This window comes from Wasmannia auropunctata, unplaced genomic scaffold, assembly GCF_000956235.1.
Source record: "Wasmannia auropunctata unplaced genomic scaffold, wasmannia.A_1.0 LD336101.1, whole genome shotgun sequence".
NCBI lineage: Eukaryota > Metazoa > Arthropoda > Insecta > Hymenoptera > Formicidae > Wasmannia > Wasmannia auropunctata.
This window is the reverse complement of record NW_012026789.1, coordinates 2,269,494-2,289,335: the sequence shown is the minus strand read 5'-3', so window position 1 is coordinate 2,289,335 and position 19,842 is coordinate 2,269,494. Positions and strand designations below refer to the sequence as shown.

The 19,842-nt window shown below is 41.0% G+C and overlaps 1 protein-coding gene and 1 long non-coding RNA gene across 4 annotated transcripts; both read right to left on the bottom strand.

Moving 5' to 3' along the window:
• Positions 1-657: 657 nt before the first annotated feature.
• On the bottom strand, positions 658-1,235 carry LOC105458936. The gene is made up of 2 exons (XR_975599.1): positions 1,160-1,235; positions 658-829 (listed from the first exon to the last, which is right to left on the bottom strand). It is a non-coding gene; the product is annotated as an uncharacterized LOC105458936 (long non-coding RNA).
• A 641-nt stretch (positions 1,236-1,876) lies between these two features.
• LOC105458939 lies at positions 1,877-19,608 on the bottom strand. Of its 3 annotated transcripts, none has more exons than XM_011704572.1 (16): positions 19,432-19,608; positions 18,004-18,188; positions 17,714-17,910; positions 10,437-17,599; positions 10,140-10,354; positions 9,593-9,899; positions 9,337-9,518; positions 9,033-9,210; positions 8,676-8,911; positions 7,731-8,115; positions 5,978-6,089; positions 5,528-5,891; positions 5,424-5,468; positions 5,223-5,339; positions 5,037-5,145; positions 1,877-4,734 (listed from the first exon to the last, which is right to left on the bottom strand). In XM_011704572.1, the coding sequence occupies exons 1-16, from the start codon at positions 19,574-19,576 to the stop codon at positions 2,705-2,707; spliced, it is 11,970 nt and encodes a 3,989-aa protein (XP_011702874.1). In that variant the 5' UTR covers positions 19,577-19,608; the 3' UTR covers positions 1,877-2,704. The 3 variants fall into 3 exon arrangements, with proteins under 3 accessions (XP_011702874.1, XP_011702882.1, XP_011702892.1); XM_011704580.1 differs by lacking the exon at positions 19,432-19,608 and adding an exon at positions 18,565-18,583; XM_011704590.1 differs by lacking the exon at positions 19,432-19,608 and adding an exon at positions 18,493-18,566.
• Positions 19,609-19,842: the final 234 nt, after the last annotated feature.

The following is a 19,842-nucleotide window of genomic DNA, read 5'->3' as shown; positions in this document are numbered from 1 at the left end:
AATTTAGCGCACCCAACGATCTCGGTACGTTTCTTGAAAAATTCGAGAAAATTAATACACAACTTTTACTTTCTCAATTCTCAGATTAATTTTCTTAAATTCTTAAAAATACAAGCCGTTGTAAAATAGTGCGCTAAATCATTCAAATGTTTCTAAATGATTATCGCTCCTAACTGACGCACATATTGCAGAAGCTCGATGAGAGAAGGGTCTCGCTGAATGTATAATTTCCGATGTGACTCAAATACATCTTTATAACTATCTCTTACGAATCATCATCAATATATAATATCGCATTACAGGCAATCGCTCTTGCCGATTGCACGTTAAAGAAAAAAAGGAAGCAGTGGTTTTACACGATAGAGCTGCTTCCTCGAGACGCAGCCTAAAAACCGGCGGCCCCAAAGACATGCTGTGCCTAAAGAAGACGATAGTGATTGTACATCGAACTGCGCACAATCGATATACATCGTAATAGGTGTAAAAATAATAAAATTAGTGGTAGTAAACCCCTCTATTACATTATTACGGCATGTAGAGTCTGTGTACATGTCTGTAGGTGTTTTCATACGTGTATATGTGTATAACCGTTCGATTCGGTTTCGCAAAATGTTCAACGTAGTAAAGGAAACTCTCCCAAGCAAGCTAATCCTAAGATAATGTAATATCCTTTTCTTGTTTATTCATATAGCTTCTATTTATATTAGGTATGCATGTACGTGTGATAACTAAACAGATACATGATTTCTTCTTCCGTCGCATGCGGCCACTAACGGCCTTAACTTCAAAGAGCAGGAGGCTGTCATGATCATCCATAAGATTTGAAAAACTGAAAAATTTAAACTTCGTGAAACGCGAAGCCACCAGCTACCAGTGTAATTGCGTCTGTCCAGCGGACATCCCGATCTATTGCGATTTCCTTTCTACACTCCAGATTAATTTAATCAATATTCACTTCTCATACTTGACGCTAATACAATCACTCGCGTAATATAAAAAATGAATATACATCAAATTAATTTTAACTAATTATGTATCTTCTTTTGCCATTAAGAAGAGAATCAGAATTAACTAACATTAAAATTAGTTAACGTTAATTAAATCAATCCAAATTTTTAATAGTCATCTCTTCAAAATACTTCCTCGAATTTATACTAACCTCGAATATTTATAATATATTGTTTTACCCATATCGTGCTCACTTCAGGGAAAGTGATTTTTACGTTGGACGAAATCCAGATCTCGGAGCACATACAACAGCTAATATGAACATGACAATAGACAAGAATGTAGATAGTGGCAAATTAAGAGTGCAGAAAGAAACTTCTTCAGGTAGTGTCCGAACGAGACAGCGTTATCCTTCGCACCATACGCACGGACAATGCAGACTATTTTGAAATCAAAATTATACCAAAAATTATTTTACTTCATAATATAATTATATATAATAACATATATATGTATCATATATATATATATATATATACATACATATATATATTTCTATTTTTTTTTCCTATTTGAAGGACGACGCGACATATTATACAAAATTTGCACATGTCTGAATAAATCAAAATCATATAGATGTAGGAATATGTAAACAACTGCATGCCATGATATAATAAAATTTACCCATGCATCGCCAATTACGCTAACTGCTGGTTTTGTTAAAATCCATTCTGTTTATTTTTCATATAGGATACAGTTAAAGCAGCCTCCTGTTCTCCAATATATAACTATATTTAATGGTTTCTCATAGAATTATCAAGTAAAATTTGTAAAATACAATATACTGCCTATCATAAATTCTTAATCTTTTTCTTTATAAATAATTATAGTATAATAGTTTTCACACCATTTTGTTAATTTATAATATGCAGATGTCATTCTTTTGAATTAAATTTAAATATTACATTTGTGCCCCTTCCGCACTAATAATTTTTGTAGTATTCTGCATGACTGCATGTGTTGTGTGTATATATAATACATGTAATACATACTCTAAAGGACTTACGGGATATTTACAATATGTACACATTAATAACGATGCGTCGTTCAAAACCACTCGATAATTTTTATTCCTTATTCGTCATTATTAAAGATCAATTTCTCGTTTTTTCCTTCCACAGGACACTCTACCACGTCGCGGAGAATGAATATCACATTCTCGTCTTAAAACTTTCTGGAAAAAACTTAACCTCGCTTGAATTTTCATCGACGGATTATAACGAATAATGAAAAATGGTTTTGGTCAGATCTTTCGTCTCGTTATTTGCCCAAAAGAAACGAACCGCTACGTCTTCACTAGGGTTAGAGTTAGTTTTGCGGTTGTACACCGTTGTATACAAATCCAATGAAACTGAAAACTAATTACAGAAAAACTTACAACTCTTAAAAAATAGGCTCCGCCCTGTCACAATGATTCATCGTTCGCTCGCTCTACACTTGGCCAACCTTAGATTTGCCTCCGACGGCATAAGAAGTGCAAGGACTACGGGACAACTGTTTGCTTTAGAGGTCGAAGAGGAAGACTCTAACAGATTTATTTTCCACTTGACATACGCACTAATGTCCTCGAAAAATTAAATCATCCGAGATTCGTGCGTTTGCGCTACCACTTTTCCCTCTGTAGCAAAAGTTGCGGTCTTACCTGGGCACGCTCCCCCTACCTAATAATTCAGGGTTGGCCAAGCTCTCACTCATGCTACGAATCAAGATCGTCCTCTCTCTGGCTACTGAAGTAAGATACCAGCCCGCCAAATTCGCCGGTGCCGTGATCTTCATCATTCGGATGCGATTGCTGCGGCGGCGGCGCCTGAGGCGGTGGCGGTCCTTGAATCGGTGGTTGGTTGTCTGCCGGCGACGAGAAATGCTCTGAAGTATACGGCGAACTCTGGTAGGCAGCTGCGTCATCCGCCGTGGACATTGGCGGAGGCGGCGGATAGGCACCGTAGTGATAATTGGGAGGTGGAGGAGGATGATACGGTGAAAAATTACCGGGTGGTCGATTGGGGGGTGGTGAAGGTTGCTGCATGTTGTGATTAACAGGCGAGGCATTGGTAAATGGCGGCATCTGATGCCTAGGTCCCATAGGATTCTCGGCAAACCTAGCCATCGGCGGACCACCCCGCACGTATGGTGGGGGTGGCGGTGGCGGCGTTGGGCCGCCCTTGGCCAATGGACTGCCGGCCGACGGTGGAATCATCGCCGGTCCGCCGGGCGTCAAGGGCGAGCTGCGGTCCCGATTGCTAATGGAGATCGGTCCGCCGCCCGATGGGGACGGGTCCATTGGATGGTGTGGCGTGTGATACATCTGCGGTCCGGGTACTCGCATACGCATCGGTGGCGTGCCCGATCTGACCGCGGCGAAATGCGGTGGCATGGACGATTGACCCGCCTGCCTGTAAGGAGACGGGATCCTGGCACGTGGTTGCATCTCGTATCCCGTTCGCGGACCGCCCATCATCTGTCCACCGGCGTTGGGTCCGCCGAAATACTTGTGACCCATCGCGGCTGCCGCCGCGGTGAATGACTGCGGAGTGCTGGATACCGGTTGGGACTGAAGCATCCTTGTGATAACGGAAGACTGTTGACCGGGTGGTAATGATGGATAAATCGGCTGCGAATTCGACGGCTGCGTCGACGGAGGGCCCGGTGTCGACACGCTCGCTGGTGGTGTGGAGGGCGCCGAACCAGACGTACTGCTACCTGGCGTAGGAAGAATGTTCGGTATATCGTTCTGTTTCATGTCTGAGTTCGAGTCAGTACCCATGCCGATCAAACCGGTCTCGGCCGCGACCTTAGCCGCCGCTTCCGCTGCTCTAGCCGCCTCCAATGCGAGAGTCTTCTTACCCTTGCCGCGACCTCGTCGTTTTGGCCTCACGGGCGTGCCATCCGGATTGAAAAGCTGTCCATCCGGTCCAGTCATAAGAGGCATGTGTCCTTCGACGCTCCTGTCAGTTTCCGGCGTTAGACCCGTAGATAAGGCAGGACTCATGTTGTGTGACATATTACTCATGCCATCCGGCGTGCCAATTCCACCGATGGCCCCCGTCGGCGCGATGCCCAGATTCGACGCGCCATCCCTGCGCATCTGTTCAGCGAGTATCTCGGCCTTGCTGCGACGTCCACGCTTCTTTTTCTTGGGCACCTCGCCGTCCGTTCCTTCAGGTGCGTTGGGATCCCTTTGCCTCTCCGCCGCCAATATCTCCAGGGCCTTCAAACGCGCTTTCTCCAGCTTCTTTGCTTCCCGTTCCTCCTTTTTCTTCTTCTTCGCTATTTCAATTGCCGCGAGTTCCAGCTGCCGCCGTCCGTACTCCTCATCCATCATCATCTGCTCAAGCTGTTCATCGTCTAGATCAGCCAGTTCTCCGGCACCAAGACCCGTCAGTGATCCTTCAGGAACGTCTCCGGTAAATGAACTTGCTACTGACATCGTCGTGCCTGTCAGTCCAACGTTATCTGGAAGATTCTCATCCATTTTAGATGCTATATCACCAATAGGATTATCCATAACTGCGCCAATCATATCACCATCCATGTCATCCTTCAACTTTTGCTTGCGTCCTCTGTTCTTGCTTCCCGGCTTTGGTCCAGGTTTTTTTCTTTGCTTCGGTAAATCATCAGATAACGATTTACGTTTTGCTCCAGGGCTCTTACCGTTACGTGATTTCTTCGTCTTCGGTGACTTGTTCTTAAATTTTAAGGAATCCTTCTTAGGAATATAAACATCTCCTAAAACATTTAATCAATATCTATATAAATACACAGCCGTTATTATTTTTATATTTATACATTATACGAAATATTTAGTAAATTAATAATTTTAATAAATTTAATAAGAAATAATCTCTTGTGAATAAAATGAGTTAGAAATGTGCATTAAATCTTTCTTTTTCAAATCAAATAATCTTCAATATTTGTTAATAAATGTATAAATATTTAATTTATTTTTAGTTTTAATATGAAAAATTGCTTCTGCTTATTCGTGTATAATAAATTTCAGAATCTTATAAGATATAAAAATATTATATTACCTGAATCAGAATCCTTATCCCCATCATCATTTATATCATCAGCCTCGTTCATCACAAACTCATCTTCGCTTTCGCCAGCTTTTCTCATCATTAACGCTTTTTTCAGCTCCTGTAAAATATTAAGATCTTAATACACGTGATAATTTCATGTGTATTAAACAAGTTAAAATTAAAATCATCATTCACCTCCTCGCTATCTGACGCCATTTCTTCTCGATAATTGATCTTTCGTCCTCGAGTCCGTCTACTTAATATTTCCTCCTCTTCTTTTTTGTTTTCATCTGGAAGTCCGCCATAAATAATCTGTAAAAAAAAATGTAATAAAATTATTATCGAAAATAAAACACTCATAATCAATTATTAAATAAAGATAGACAATATACATACTTTTCGTCTAATAGCAGGAGCTTTTTTCGGTTTAGGCACAACATCCTAAAAAAATAATAATATTTATTATCACATCTTAATAATTAATTAAAATGTACTCTTACCTTTTTGATTTTCTGGATCGGCACAATTTCTGACGGCTGCTGAATCTGTGAAATCGGGATGTCTGAAGATACTGCTGCTCCTGCTACTGTTACTGCTTCCTCTTGTAATCTCTCATCTTTTATTTCAACATTGCCTTCGCCTGGAGAAGTTTCAAAATTCTCCTGTTTATTCACATCCAACATCTCATTTATAGTGGTATTGAAGTCTTGTAAATTAGGTTCACATTGTCCTTCAGTTTTCGGTTCATCATCTTCGTCGTTCTCGCTTTGATTATCAGATTCTATTATACGTTTTCTCTTTTTTTTCTTCTTGCCCTTTGTTTTAGGTATTGTCCTGACTCTGGTTGTCGATATTGTTCTGCTCCTATAATAATTTTTACAAATAACATTTTAAATATTTTCCCATACAATAATGTTCTTAATATATCTTTAATATTATGCATTTCGCACTTTTTCTTCCTCTGCCTCCACGAGTTATCGCTGTCTTCGCTATCCGAATCGCCCCACATGGATCGCGATTTTTTTTTCTTTGGTCGATCACTGTCGTCACTGTCATCATTAACTGAAAAGAACAAACAATATTTAAACAATATTTTAAACAAATATTTAAATAACTTTTTTAAGTTTTAATTAAAAATTGTAATTGAATATTAAAAAGTATAACTAACTCAAGTACGACTAACACTCAGTTTGCAGAACGCGACATATATATAAATTTACACAGAAATACTATTAAAAGAATCCTAACAAAAATAGAAGATTAACGAGAATTACAATTACAGATTGTAACAACATTACAGATTCAAATTTTCTTCAAATTTGTTTTATAAAATTAAAAAAATTAAAAAATTATAATACATGTATAACTTTTCGATTTTTTTTTTAATTTCTTAAAGTAATACACTCGCGATAATATCATTCAAAAGTTAGGTCTCATCGCGCGCTCGGTGGCAATACTCCCACTCCCGCTAGTGAGAGAAAACTTTGCAAAAAAATACTGAATACAAACAGAAGACTATATTGCAACTCGACTAACTGAAAAACAGATAGAAGATTATAATGCAGCTTGACTAACTGACCGCCTCTTCCAATCGCCTCCGTATGCCAAACAAAATTGAAAATTGCAATCTTTTCACATCTACGTTTTTCTAAACTAAAACGATAAAAAATAACGACAAAATAAAACGATAAAAAATTATGACAATTTTTGACAACAGCTGTTTCATGTTTCCTCCATCCCATACTCGTTTTATTAATACATCACTGCTAATTTAGACTATATAAAATAAAAACACGACATTTTCAAGAATATATAAGCAACATGTACAAAAAGTACAGTTTTTAATTGCTTATAGATATCTCAGTATTAAAATGGCTCAATCTTATTGTAATTGCACAAGCATATTAACGTCTTCTATAGTACAATGTATAATTTTAATTTCAAAAAATTCTGATTATTCTGTACTACCTTAAGCTGAGTGTCCCGCGATTTATTCATAAATGTATTTTAAAGGAATATTGTACTATAAAAGTGTTTGCAATTCTTTATAAAAGCTAAGCGAAAAAAATTTAAACCTTGTCGATAAAAAAAAATTCCCGTCAATCCAGAATTCTCTTAAACAGTAAAAATTCACCTTACACGTAAACAAGATATTTTCTTTACTTATTTGTGTTATTCGTATATCAGTTTAGTGTCACTTATTATTATTTAACTCAAATAAGACATAACTTAGACATAAATTACAATATTTTAAAAATTTTGTATAATCAATTTTTATAATTATTTAAGTTAAAAATAATAATCCTGTAAATTAAATAATAATCTTGTTTGACAGATAATTAAAAATTTTCAAATAAAAATTTAATAATTATTTTTTGATAAAATTTATACAAGATGGTTGTACAAAAAACATTGGGATGACGTATAGATTCATGTAAAAGCAATCAATATAATGTAGATTCCAAATTTAATCTCGACTTTCATTTCATCCCTTAATACTTCAGTTTATAAAAAATTAATTGAAGATTTTAAGTGAAAAAAAATGAAGTGATTGTAATCGGTTTCAGAAATAAAATATAAATTAATAAATACATAGAAAAGACACATACACACACGCATACACGCGCACGAGCACATACGCACGTATGCATACACATGCTCACACAGAGATATTAAAAGAGTACAAATAATGTCAAAACTTACTAAAATCTTCATCATAGGCCCTAGTCATGCGCGCCCTGGTAGATCTCCTAACAGGGCGCGAATCGCCTTTTCTACCACGTCGTTTATCAGCAAAACTGTCATCGGATGATGTGATATGATCATCAAAGTCCTCCTCTTCGTCAGAGCTCGTACCCTTGAAATCTTCGTCACTATCCGGATCGTCTTCACTGCTTATATCGAGGCTGTTCAGCTTTCGATGTTTCTTACGTGATAGCAATTTCCTAACAACCATATTTTGTTCCTCTTCTAATTCATCGATCGCATCTTCATTGTCAATCTTAAATTCCTCGTCACTTTCTTTTTCCGGCTTTGATTCCACATCGTCCTTGTCCTCTTCTAATTGCGTCATCTTTAACGCTTCAGCCTGTAAAACAAAGAAATGTGATTATTATTTCCGTATTATATTTTGCATTCGCATGCAATTCTAATACGAGAAATCGCATTGTATGCCTCAGGCTTAACTGGAACTCTTACCACATAAAAACAGTCAAATCGGCGATATCTAACAAGATAAAGAGCGTGTCTAGCAGAAGATAGTGCTCTTTGTTTCTCTAATATACTACGTTCTTTTATCTTGTTAGCTATTGTCTGTTTGCATTGCTTGCATTTTTTGCATTTAAAGTTTTCACTTTCTTTCGGGCAACGTCCGAATAAATAAATAAAAACATGTATACATATACAATTCTTGCTTTTAGTGCAAAAATTTTTTGAAATTTCAAGCAACACGAACAAGTCTTATATATTTTTCAACTCAGATAGTACATGTAAGATTGGAAAAAAATCTTCATGAAACTATCTCTCTCAACTTAATCAAGCAGAATTCCCCCTTATAAGCGTTTCAGTAAATTATAAAGTTCACTGATTATGCCTGATAATACATATTACTTTCTCGTATATTTTACATATCTATTTAATTATTTCTACCTGTGCTTCTTCTTTTTCCGCGTTGACTATCGTTGCAATGTCCTTGCCTCTTCCCTGATTGCCGGCACCTTGAACCGCTTCAACTTCATCCTGAATTGCGGCATTAATCATATCATCATATTCATTAAACTTGTACGTGCTGGCGCACCGACGTTCTCGTAATTGATAAACTGGCTCGCTTTCCTCGCTACTCGATGTTTCGGAACTGGAGGTCGATGAAGAAGATTCTGAAGATTCTGCAAAAACAGATTAATATCGCGTATACTATGCAAAACGATACACGATCATTATTATTTAACACAATATCGCAGTATTTTTAAAAACATAAAACTATAATATAAAATATATGACATTCACCGTTGTCTGATTCTTGACTGGATGCTTTCGACCCATGCCCTTCACCTTTATGAAGTACATTATCCAGACTTATGCCGACAAAAGCCAATCGCTTCTTCCGTAGTACTTCATTCTCGTGTCTTTTTGTAAACTGATCCAGTGTTTTTAGAGTCTCCCGTAATTTGGTCACCAATAAAGTCTTAAAAGATAATTTTATAATTACATTTATACATATACTATCGCAATCGGCTATGAAATCATGCGGAAAGTGTGCGATATTTATGTGTGTCGACAATTTATAAAAACTATACAAAGATAAACTTACATGTTGGCACGGTGGGCAAAACCAGTCGCCTTCGGGTATAAGCATAAGAGCTGGCCTAAGGCACGAGCAGTGCCAACCTTTATCACAAGAATCGCAAAGAAGAATCCATTCGGGATGATCGGCCTTGCTACATTTCTGACAGGCATATTCATCCTCAGCTTCCTCGACTTCATCACTTTGGGCTAATGAAAGATAAATATATAATACAATGGTCGAATAAGAGCCCCATTAAATCCCTCTTTAGCAAAAAGCTTACCTTTTTGCGCTGTTCTAGCACGTCTTAATGGCTCAGATTCTTGATCCTTCTCGAGATCGCTCTCCGGAGAAAATTCATGATCACTTTTAAACAGCAAGGATCCCTCGCTCTCCATTTCTTCGTCTTCGTCTTCCTCATCCTCATTCTCGTTCTCTTCGTCACTGCTAGACCCAGATGAGCTCTGCCATGGATTCGCTTCGTTAAATTTGGCAAGCATTTTCTTTTTCTTCCTCTTTCGACGTTTCTTCTTGGATTTCTTCTCCTTTTCAATTTCCTTTATTATAACTTCCTCCTCCTCGCTTTCCGGCTACACGACACAAACAATTATTTATATTAATTATGATTACATATATACATATATGTATATATATTTTATTTTATTTTATTATACATATGTATATATATATATATATATATATTTTTTTTATATACATATATGTAACAAACATACATATATATATATGTATATTTTTGTTACAATATGTATGTTGTGTATACATATATACAATTTTTTATGCGTTTAACATAACAATGTTTGATTACGTACCTTTTGCTTCTTTCTCTTTTTCTTCTCTGATTCCTTTTTGTCTTCTATCTCACGCATAGTTTCCTCCTCGATTCTACGCCTGTCTGCTTGCTCTTTTATTTTCAACTGCGCTATTCTCCTTGACTGCCTGACTGGCATCTCATCCTGTCCTGTCACTGGTCCTTCCGTCTCCAACGAGATATCTCTACCTATTTCTAAGCCCAAGACCATTTTTCCTATAAAAAAAAATTTTTTTCAATCAATAGGCTTTCACTCTATTACGTATCTCACGCGTGATCACCATACGTATATACTTACGTTTTTTCCGTTTCTTCTGCGCTGTATTTAAAGCATCGTTAGGCGTTCCATCAGGATGAGCACCAGGCGATGCCTGATCGCCCTGGAATTCTGTGAGTTTTGGCCGATTCTGACGCCCACCACCCCGGAAACCACGCCTCCTTCTACCCCTAGGACGACCTCTGATCTTTTTGTCGATCGCCATTGCTTGCGTCATGTTCGGATCATCGTCGATGCCGTCTTTATTCGCGTGCTCCGCTGCATTCTCAGGACCACATTTCACAGCCTCGTCCTCGGAGCTCGCTACTCCACGACTTTTCTCGATGGACTTTCGTAATTCCTTATCAGGCATACGTTTCTTCGCGCGTAACTTCATCCTTTTGCCACCCATCATCTCGTCGTCTTCTTGCTTCGCTGCCCCGTCCTCGGAATTCGATTCATGAGCGCTGTTTCGCCGCTTTCGCGAGACTTTTGGCGGTTCCGTAGTGCTATCCAATTTCCATCCCTCGTAAGCCAAATCGGTTGTCGGCTTTACGCGAATACTTATCTTAGAAGCGTCAGACGCATCCTCGGTGATATTTCTCAAAGTGTCGTCATCGGTGCACGCTAAAGGATCTGCCTCTTCTGGCGGTACGTTAAAAACACTTTCGTTGTCCACGCCTGTCGAGTCATCAGAAGCTGCGGAAATATTCATCTCGATGTCCTGAATTTCCGAAGACTCTTTCTTCTCCGCAGTTTCTATCAAATCGACCTTCTTCGGATCCTCTGTCGACGCGATAGCCGCGGAGTCATTCACCGTATCAAAGTCATTTTGAAACAATTGCGTTGTGGAGATCGTTGATGCTATCGTTTCCTCCTCAATTTGTGGCCTCAATTTTTCGGCCACGTCGGACGTATCTAAAATCTTAGGCGTCTGCATATCGGAATCTGTTAAACTTTCCAATGTCTTGTCATCGGTTTCCATATACGGAGGTTTAGACTTTAACGGAGGAACATCTTCTATGTCCGAGGCATCGTTCAGCCTCTTGCTGGCTTCTTTCTTTGGATCAGATTTTACAGTATCAATTTCTGAAATAATCTCCTGAGCGGAAAATTCAGTCATCGATTCATCATTCGCATCTGAAGGCGCAGTCCTATCAAAGTTCTCCGTAATCTTATTTACATTCATGTCTACACTAAAAGGCTCATTTTGATTGTTGCAGCTGTCCAAGCTATTAACATTGTCCACCTTCGCGGACATCGAATTCGAATAATACAAGGCATCCGAAGACACGCTCCCCTCTAAACTCGCGCCCTCAGCTTTCCATGTGTGTGATTTATCCGTATCTAAAGTATTATCCAGTTTCGTTAGCATAACATCCGATTCTGCTTGAATCGGTGGTAAATTCACCTCTTCCGCGAACGGTTTAGTTAAACATTCCTCTTGCGACTTCACGTCCCATTTATTGTCTTCATTACTATGTTCGGCGAGATCTTCTTTGAATCTTTTACACGGAATAGGCAGTTCCTCAGTAATGAGTTCGTTTACATTTTTTGACTTCGCGATATTATCGGTATCCAAATTAACATTCAATTTCTCGTCCACATTTTTCGCTTGCTCTGTTGTATGAAATACATCAGTCACTTGTTGATTGTCCGTAGCGTTAAATTCCGTGCTCTCTCGAGTATCGTGCGATATCTTTGCGGTTTTATTCGCGTCGCTTTCGCTAAAATCACAAACATTTTCGGATGTTAAACCATCTGCCTTTTCCGTTGTCTCAAAAGAATCTTCTACACTGTCTTGCAATGTCTTCACGTTATCAATCGAATTATTGAGGTATTCCCTACTTTTCTCGCTATCGCTGCCAGTCATCTCTAAATTCTTGTTCTGAAGAGATTCGGTTAACTTCTCAGTCGTGATCGGAGCTATTGTAAGCTTCGTCGCTTCTGACATTTCTGATATTTTGGAATCATCAGTAGCAGAAATATCCTGAACATCCGTTTCTTCTTCAAGATCATCCTTATTTAAAGGCATTGTTGATTGGTCATTCGAACGATATTCAATGTTATTGTAAGCAGATTCAATTTGCGTTTCGTCGGCATGATCTTGTTCTTTAATTTTAATGTCTTCGTCTATGACTACAGTTGCATCTTGATTTAATACTTCATCAAGTTTCGTTTCTAAAGGTTTTAACTGTTGCTCGACAGACGCTGGTTCTTGAGGCACATCAGAGACTAAATTTGTACTGTCGACATCCTCTTCTTTGACAGGCGATTTTACGTACTGCTCTTCATCCGTCTTTTGCTCTGTCAGGGCGACAGTATAGTCCTTAGAATCGCTTATTTGCATTGCATCAGATTCGAAAACATCATCGCTACCATTATCATTGGAATCGCTATCATAATTCGCAACTAGTGACTGCTTGTTAACATTCACTACCTTCACTTGTGATTCCTGAGAAATTACATCTACAGTGTTTGCTTCCAATTGTTCAATAGTTATAGCTGTTGTATCTGTCTCTGATTTTTCCACGCTTTCGGCAACTTCTTCAATTTTATTAATTTTACACACATCCTCCGCAATCGTTGTATCTTGTTTATCGATGTTACAAATTTCACTCTCATCTTTTGCGGTCAGCTCTTCAAGATCGTAATCGATTTTGCTCTCTGTATCGACTTCAGATTTTTCTTTCTCTAAGATTTCAGTTTCCGTTACTGTTAAGTCAGCTTCGAATTGACAAGGTTCATGTTCAATACTCGTAAGAACTGGTGCTTTTTTCTCGAATTCTGTTGATACTTCTTGCACTGTATCTTCTACTTTTGGCATTGTATCTTCTGGTTGTTTGTTCTCTCGGGTCGTTGCAATTTCCTCAGCTTCTTTAAACGATTCATTCGACTCAGATACACGATCATCTATAACCATCTCACCATTCGAACTTTGATCAACGCAAGAACTGAGATTTTCAGAAGCATTGTCGTACTCGCTTGTAGACTGAATCAAATTAGATGAGCTCGTTTCTTTCACGGTTTCGACAATATCGGATTTAGACTGTTCAAAGATATTCGTTTCAGGCACCGGGACAGGCGAAATGTTGAATGTAGAAGGCTTATCAGTATCAGACGAAGTGTTTTCAACTTTTTCATCATCTATTCGCACAGGTTCACTCCCCTGTGATGAAGAGTCTTGTGCAGAGGCATCGTCTGAACTGCTTATAGTAGGAACTACATCGTGTTTATCACTTTCTCGAACAGACTCCGAACTAGTCGCCGCAGAATTTTCGGGAAGATGTGTTTCGGAATCTATACCGAACACAGTATCGTTAACTTGCACATCATTCAATCCTTTGTCTTTAATTCCTTCAGAATCACCTGATCCATCATCATGGGTTCCTACGTCCGATAACGCATCAGTTCTTTCGCTATTCTTGTCATAGTTAACGCACAACGAATCAGCGTCGGAACCGGCTAGACCTTTCATCTTCTCGTTGTCCGTGTCGGTCGAATGATCTTCCTGACCATCGATTTCGGAGAAATTGTCATTCTTGTCACTCTGCTTGTCGCAACTCTCTCCGATGGAGTCCAAATCGATTTTCTCGAGCCTGTTTACTTCTTGGTAATTCGCAGATTCCATCGCATTCGTAGAATCCAATGGTTCATTCGAGTTGTTAACGTCCTCGAATTCTCTGAGATCGGCCAGCTCTGCTTGCGAATTTTGCGTAAGTGGCGATAAAGACGAATGCGCCGTTGTCTCGGATTCAATTCTGCTTTGCTCTTCCTTGAAGGCATTTGTACTATCCGACTGATAGTCGTTTTCGCTTTTAGAGCTATCGGCTAATGGTTTTTCATCTCTATTCTCTTTATCATCCAATAGTTGCGATGTGACATCGTTCGATCCTTTAAAAGAATCTTCTTGAGTCTCTGTACTTACAAGGTTCTTAGACTCGGTAGACTGATCGCATTGCGGTGGTTCGACAAGCTCACATCCTTCTGCTTGAACATCGGGCTCGCTGTTCGAACTGACTTTAATTGAATCTTCTTCAGTCATACTTATGTCATTAATACTTTCATTTCCAGTTATCTCCGACATAGGGCTTGTACGCAATTTTAAGCAGACATCCTCTTCCACTTCCTTATCAGCACAAACAGATTCTTGCACACTTGATTCTTTGTTCGCTTCTATAACTTCGGCGAGAGGTGAATTAGCGTTATACTCGGTAACACTGTTTGTATCTATCGAGCTATTGGGCATCGAAGCTTCTTCCTTCGTTTGATCCCACGTGTTACTTGATGCTTCAACTTTTTCTACGTCTTTACTATTATTTCCGCATAAAACGCTATCGGACTCCGAAGTAAACAGATCCGATTTCAACGAATTATTATTTGTTTGCGTCAAGTCAAAATCTTCCGTCTTGTACGAATAAGCTGTATCATCCGCTGACTTCGACGAAGACACGCATTCATATTGCACAGTGTCCGTTTTATCGTTCACAGACGTGGCGAGGCTTTGCTCCGCCTGAGATCCCAATTCATCGGATTTCGAAGTGTACGAGATGCAATTGGGACCAAAAAAAAATCTCGGCGGAGATGCAGCTGCTGACTTGCATTCGTTATTCGTTACTTCCGGAGTATCTGGTTCCCGCGAAACCACGCTACTCGAGTCGGACAGGTTTTGCGCATTGGTTAAATTTGTCATAGGTTCAGGATCTGTACACGATTCGGGTTCGTGCGAAGTGTCCGCTTGACACGACGATATCGACGAGTCGCACTGTACGGGCTCTTGAAGCGTAGAGTCTCTTTCCTCTTTCATTGTACTTGTATTTTCCGAACTTACATCGGACACTTGCAATTTAACACTATCTTCGATGGTTTCACTGCCTGCGTTTACAAGGTCATCTACCTTGACGCCCTGATCCGCATCGGTGCCTGCGTTTTCGCATCCAGTTTTCACCGATTCAGCATCCGCATTCAGCAGCTTCTCTTCCACGTTGTCACGTGTTGTCTCGTGATCATCTGTATTTTTCTTCAGTGATATGTCTCCTTCGTTTGATATGCTACTGCTGTCACATTCTTTTTTCTCTTCCGGTTTTCCCACGTCCCATCTAGACAACCTTTTAACAGGACCGGTTGTACTTTTAGGTATTACCTGGACGCCTAACGTGTGTTTGAACTTTGGCTTCTCTTGCATAGAATCTACTATTTGATAATTATCGTTTACACTTACATTAGACTGCGGATAGTTTCTATTTAATTTTACAGGGGTTTTGTTCGACAGTATCGAACCCGTGGATATCTTGTCCTCGGTTAAAACCTTATTCTGCGAGAACGCCGTGGTAGCTGAGTCAGGTTCAGTTTTTGATTCGTTGCTTTCTTTATTGTCAGTGGGCGCGTCGTCGCCGGGATTGCCCGTCTCGCACTCCGCGCCGGAACCCTCGCCGTAGAAAAAAGCCGTCGGTTCCTCTATAGCCTCTCCGACAATGGGATTCACTGCGTCGCAGTCGCTGCCAGATCCCTCGCCTTGAACCATCATTATAGGCTCCTCGATAGCCTCGCTCACCTCATCTCGCCAGTTGCCACTCATCATTGGTCTCTTGTCTATGGAACCCCTGATTGGAATTACATCCGCCCTTATCCTCTTCAGCATATCTTGCTGCACATCGTCATCCTCTAGGGGACGTTTCAACGGTGCGTTGTTCATCCTCAGCGTCGTGATCTTGCTGGGATCGGAAAGTATCGCATAACTTGGCAATCTGTGCTCGTCCTTGGCAGGTAATCTAGCTGTATTATGGTATGGCGTCTCGTACGCGGTGAACGGCATTTGTCTCTTACTCAAATCAGCCACCATCACATGATTACGTAGCATCACATTGCGTGCATCGTATGACAGATTCGATACTTCCGGTTTATTCACCTTCTTCGTGCTCAGATCCATTTCTCGATGCTGGAAATCTTGTGTCCTATAGCCAGGAGAAGGCAGATCCATTGTTTTTCCCAATTTTCGACTAGAGAGATCGATTCCAGAGAAATCCACCGGTCTGTTCTGCTCGTTTGCGTTTTCCCAACCACGCGGTGACGTCGACAAATCTATGCCTCTGTGACTCCTGTGCGTCGTCGACTTTTCGGATTGATTTCTCGCGCAAAAGTCCTGCGGCAGCCTATCATCCTCTCCGTTTACCATATTTCCCAGCATACCGCTGGACCTCGCTAGAGATTCTGCTATTTTCTCTAGCGATTTCGGTCCACTTGGCTTCTCCAATTTCTCCGACTGTATCCTCACAAGATTTGCAGCCAATTGGTCGATTGGTTTGACGGATAGTTTGCTGTGCCCCACCGGAATGGAATCCGTGGATGAGAAAGGTAGGGTGTTTTTGCCAGGCAGTTTCTCGAGAGACTTCATGACAGACTCTGTCATCTCGTCGAGAGCACCATATTTCTTTGCCGCGTTTAAAGGCGCAATAACAGACGTCGGACTTGCCAACTTTTCCTCTGGCGGCTGTTTCAATTCCGTAATATTCACCAGTTTCAATGGAGATAAAGTAATAACAGGCGTTTCTATAGACTTTAACGGTGCGGATTCTTCGACTTCAGCTTTCGTAACACTGATTTGTTTATGCGTTATTGACGGTCTGCTTTCTGATATCACGGAAGCGGGCGTTTCAGTAGCCTCTCTGTGGCCCGCATCTTCCGATGTTGCGTCCACTTTCATGTTTAGCGTTTTTAAATTAGTGGCCGATAATGAAGACGAATCATTTGTACACCTTGATTCTATGCTCGGAGTTTGCATCGTCTCTTGAGAGTCGTCTTCCTCCGTAATCTGTTTGGAACTTTCATCATTCGTCATATCCTCCTCATCCGCGTCAATGTATTCTTCATCAGCTTCCTCTTCTTTTTCAATTTCATTAGTGATATTCTGAACGCGATCTTGATCTTGATCCTGATCCTGATCCTGATCCTGATCTTGATCGTGTTCTCGTTCATCCTCAAACTCATCGCTTCTACCGTTTGGTAGCTGCTTCATCTCTTCGTCGACGTGAACGCCGTTTTCCTGCACAATTTCGTCTTCTAAGCTTGGAGACGTTGTCACTTGTCCAGTGTCAATTATAGGTTTCTCAGAGATTTCTAAGCTGTTGCTATCCTCATTAATTGGTATAGCTCCGATTTCGCCATTTGACAGGGTACTTATGAGATTAACAACACCCTCTCGGTCCCTATTACGAATAACATAATATGCACTATTGACAAGTGTAAAGCACAATGATAAATAACAACATAAGTACTAATTTAGCATATTAATATTTAATCAAGTATGTAAGTTGACTTACTTAGCTACTAATTCCCAATTCTCTTCATCTAAATCTTCCCTATAAACTCTTATGTTGCACTCTTCATCCAACTGACACCAGTACGCTAATCCACTTTTGTCCCTTCCTAAAGGTTCCACACGCAACTCGTCAGCTGCCAATTTGTTTACTTCATTCTTAAACTTTTGATTTAAGTCAAATTGTGTTTCCAATAATACCTAAAATAGAAAAAGTATAAATATATTTGACGTAAGATAGATTAACTATTTGGTCCTATGTAGACAAGAAGAAAAAAATCATACGACTCATACTTTAAGTAAACGCAGTTTAACAGCGATGCGAGCTTTCTTGTAACCGAAGCGTTCAAGTTCCCATCCATCTTGATTAGAGTACGTGTGGCAAAACTTGACTAGCGCCCTTTCCCACTTTTCTGGTGACACGCTTTTACGTGTTTTTCGCAACAACTTGATGTGCAGATCTATTAATTCTCGGGACACTAGAAAAAAATATAAATTTATAAGAAATAAAAGAGATAATATATATAATATATATGTATGCATGTTGGTGTGTATGTGCATACACATACAAAGGTATATAATAGATTGAAATTACAAGATTTTACTGCTCCAATATAGACAATGAATTTATGCGGAAGCCTTCCTGGGAAATATAATATTTATTTAAATCTTCAATACTTATTAAAATAATATTCAAGCCAAAATAGAGTGGAGAAATATTTGATTTTCCAAAAAATACATTTCTTCAAATTAAATTCAATCGGAGTGCTACAGAAAGCGTACTCGAGCCTAAAGCGTAAATCGTGAATGGAAACTCGAATGATGTGACAAAAAGCCGAGTACTGCTTTGTTTACGCATTCTATAGTTAAGAAGACAATCGGCGGATTCCACTGAACGCGCTTAGAATCAATCAATGACGTTTCCCAGAAATCGGAGCGGAGCAGCGTAGCGCGTCAATTGTAAACTCGTAATCACGTGTAACGCGTGTAACCGACAAGCTGACAAGGTGGCAGCACGCGGCGGAACAACAACAACGTGAAACCCCCGTATCTCGCGGCTGGTATCTGTCAATAGCAACGCCTCGCGGAGGGAACGTGTTATTAGGCCGTTCAGGTCGGCGCGAAACCGCGCGGAACGCGCGGGGGAGGGACGCGCAGAGGGGACGCGGCCTGTAGTTACCTATACCGATATCTCACGCCGCCAAGCCGCTCGCACACACCAAAACAAAAAGCAGCGGCGGCGGCGGCGGCCGCGACGGCGGCTGCGGTGGCGGCGGCGGTGACGGCCGCCCGTCGCCCGGTCGCCGTCCCGCTGTCCGCCGTTCTTGCTCCTCTCGTCGAAGGAAGCGAGAGAGCGACTGCCTCCTCCGCCGGAACGAATCAACGGAGGGACGGACGGACGAGGCTCGCAGAGTCAAAGCGGAGACGTACGAAAGAAACTAATAGTACGCGCTTAGACGACTGGCCTCTCGCGGGGGCGGGTCGCTGTCATTCCCTCTCGCTTCCTCCCGCGCACCACCTCGCACGCTCCATCTCTCTCTCCCCCTCCTCGCCGTCTCGCGCGCATATACAACACGGCACGGCCGTGTCTATCTCTCTCTTTCTCTCTCTCTCTCCCTCTCTTTCTCTCTATCTCTCCCGCGCACGAGAGCACGTACACACAAGCTTAGAGAGAGTGAGAAAGAGAGAGATAGACGTATAGAGACTGGAGCAGAGACCCACCTTCCTGCGTGTTCTCGAGCATCTCCTGGAGCCGAGCGATGTCCGGATAGATGATGCCGCAGGACTTGCCGAAGCAGCCGAGGAACGAGCAGATCACCGCGAAATTTGGGTCACTCGCGCAAGAGGCTTCGTTATCGGACGCCATTTTTCCGACCGCTTCTCGCCGTTGGGCCCCGTCGCCACCGCCACCACCACCACCGCCGCCGCCGCCGCCACCGCCGCCGCCGCCACCGCCGTCGTCGTCGCCGTCGTTGCAACCGCCGTCGTCGCCACCGCCGTCAAAGCAGGCGACGCACACTATCACGTTAAACGGCCCGACGGCTCGCCGCGTATCCCATTTTCCCCACACACGAGCGGCCCACCGATCCACCAATGCCAATAACGTCAACACCACCAGTCAACAGCAGCAAC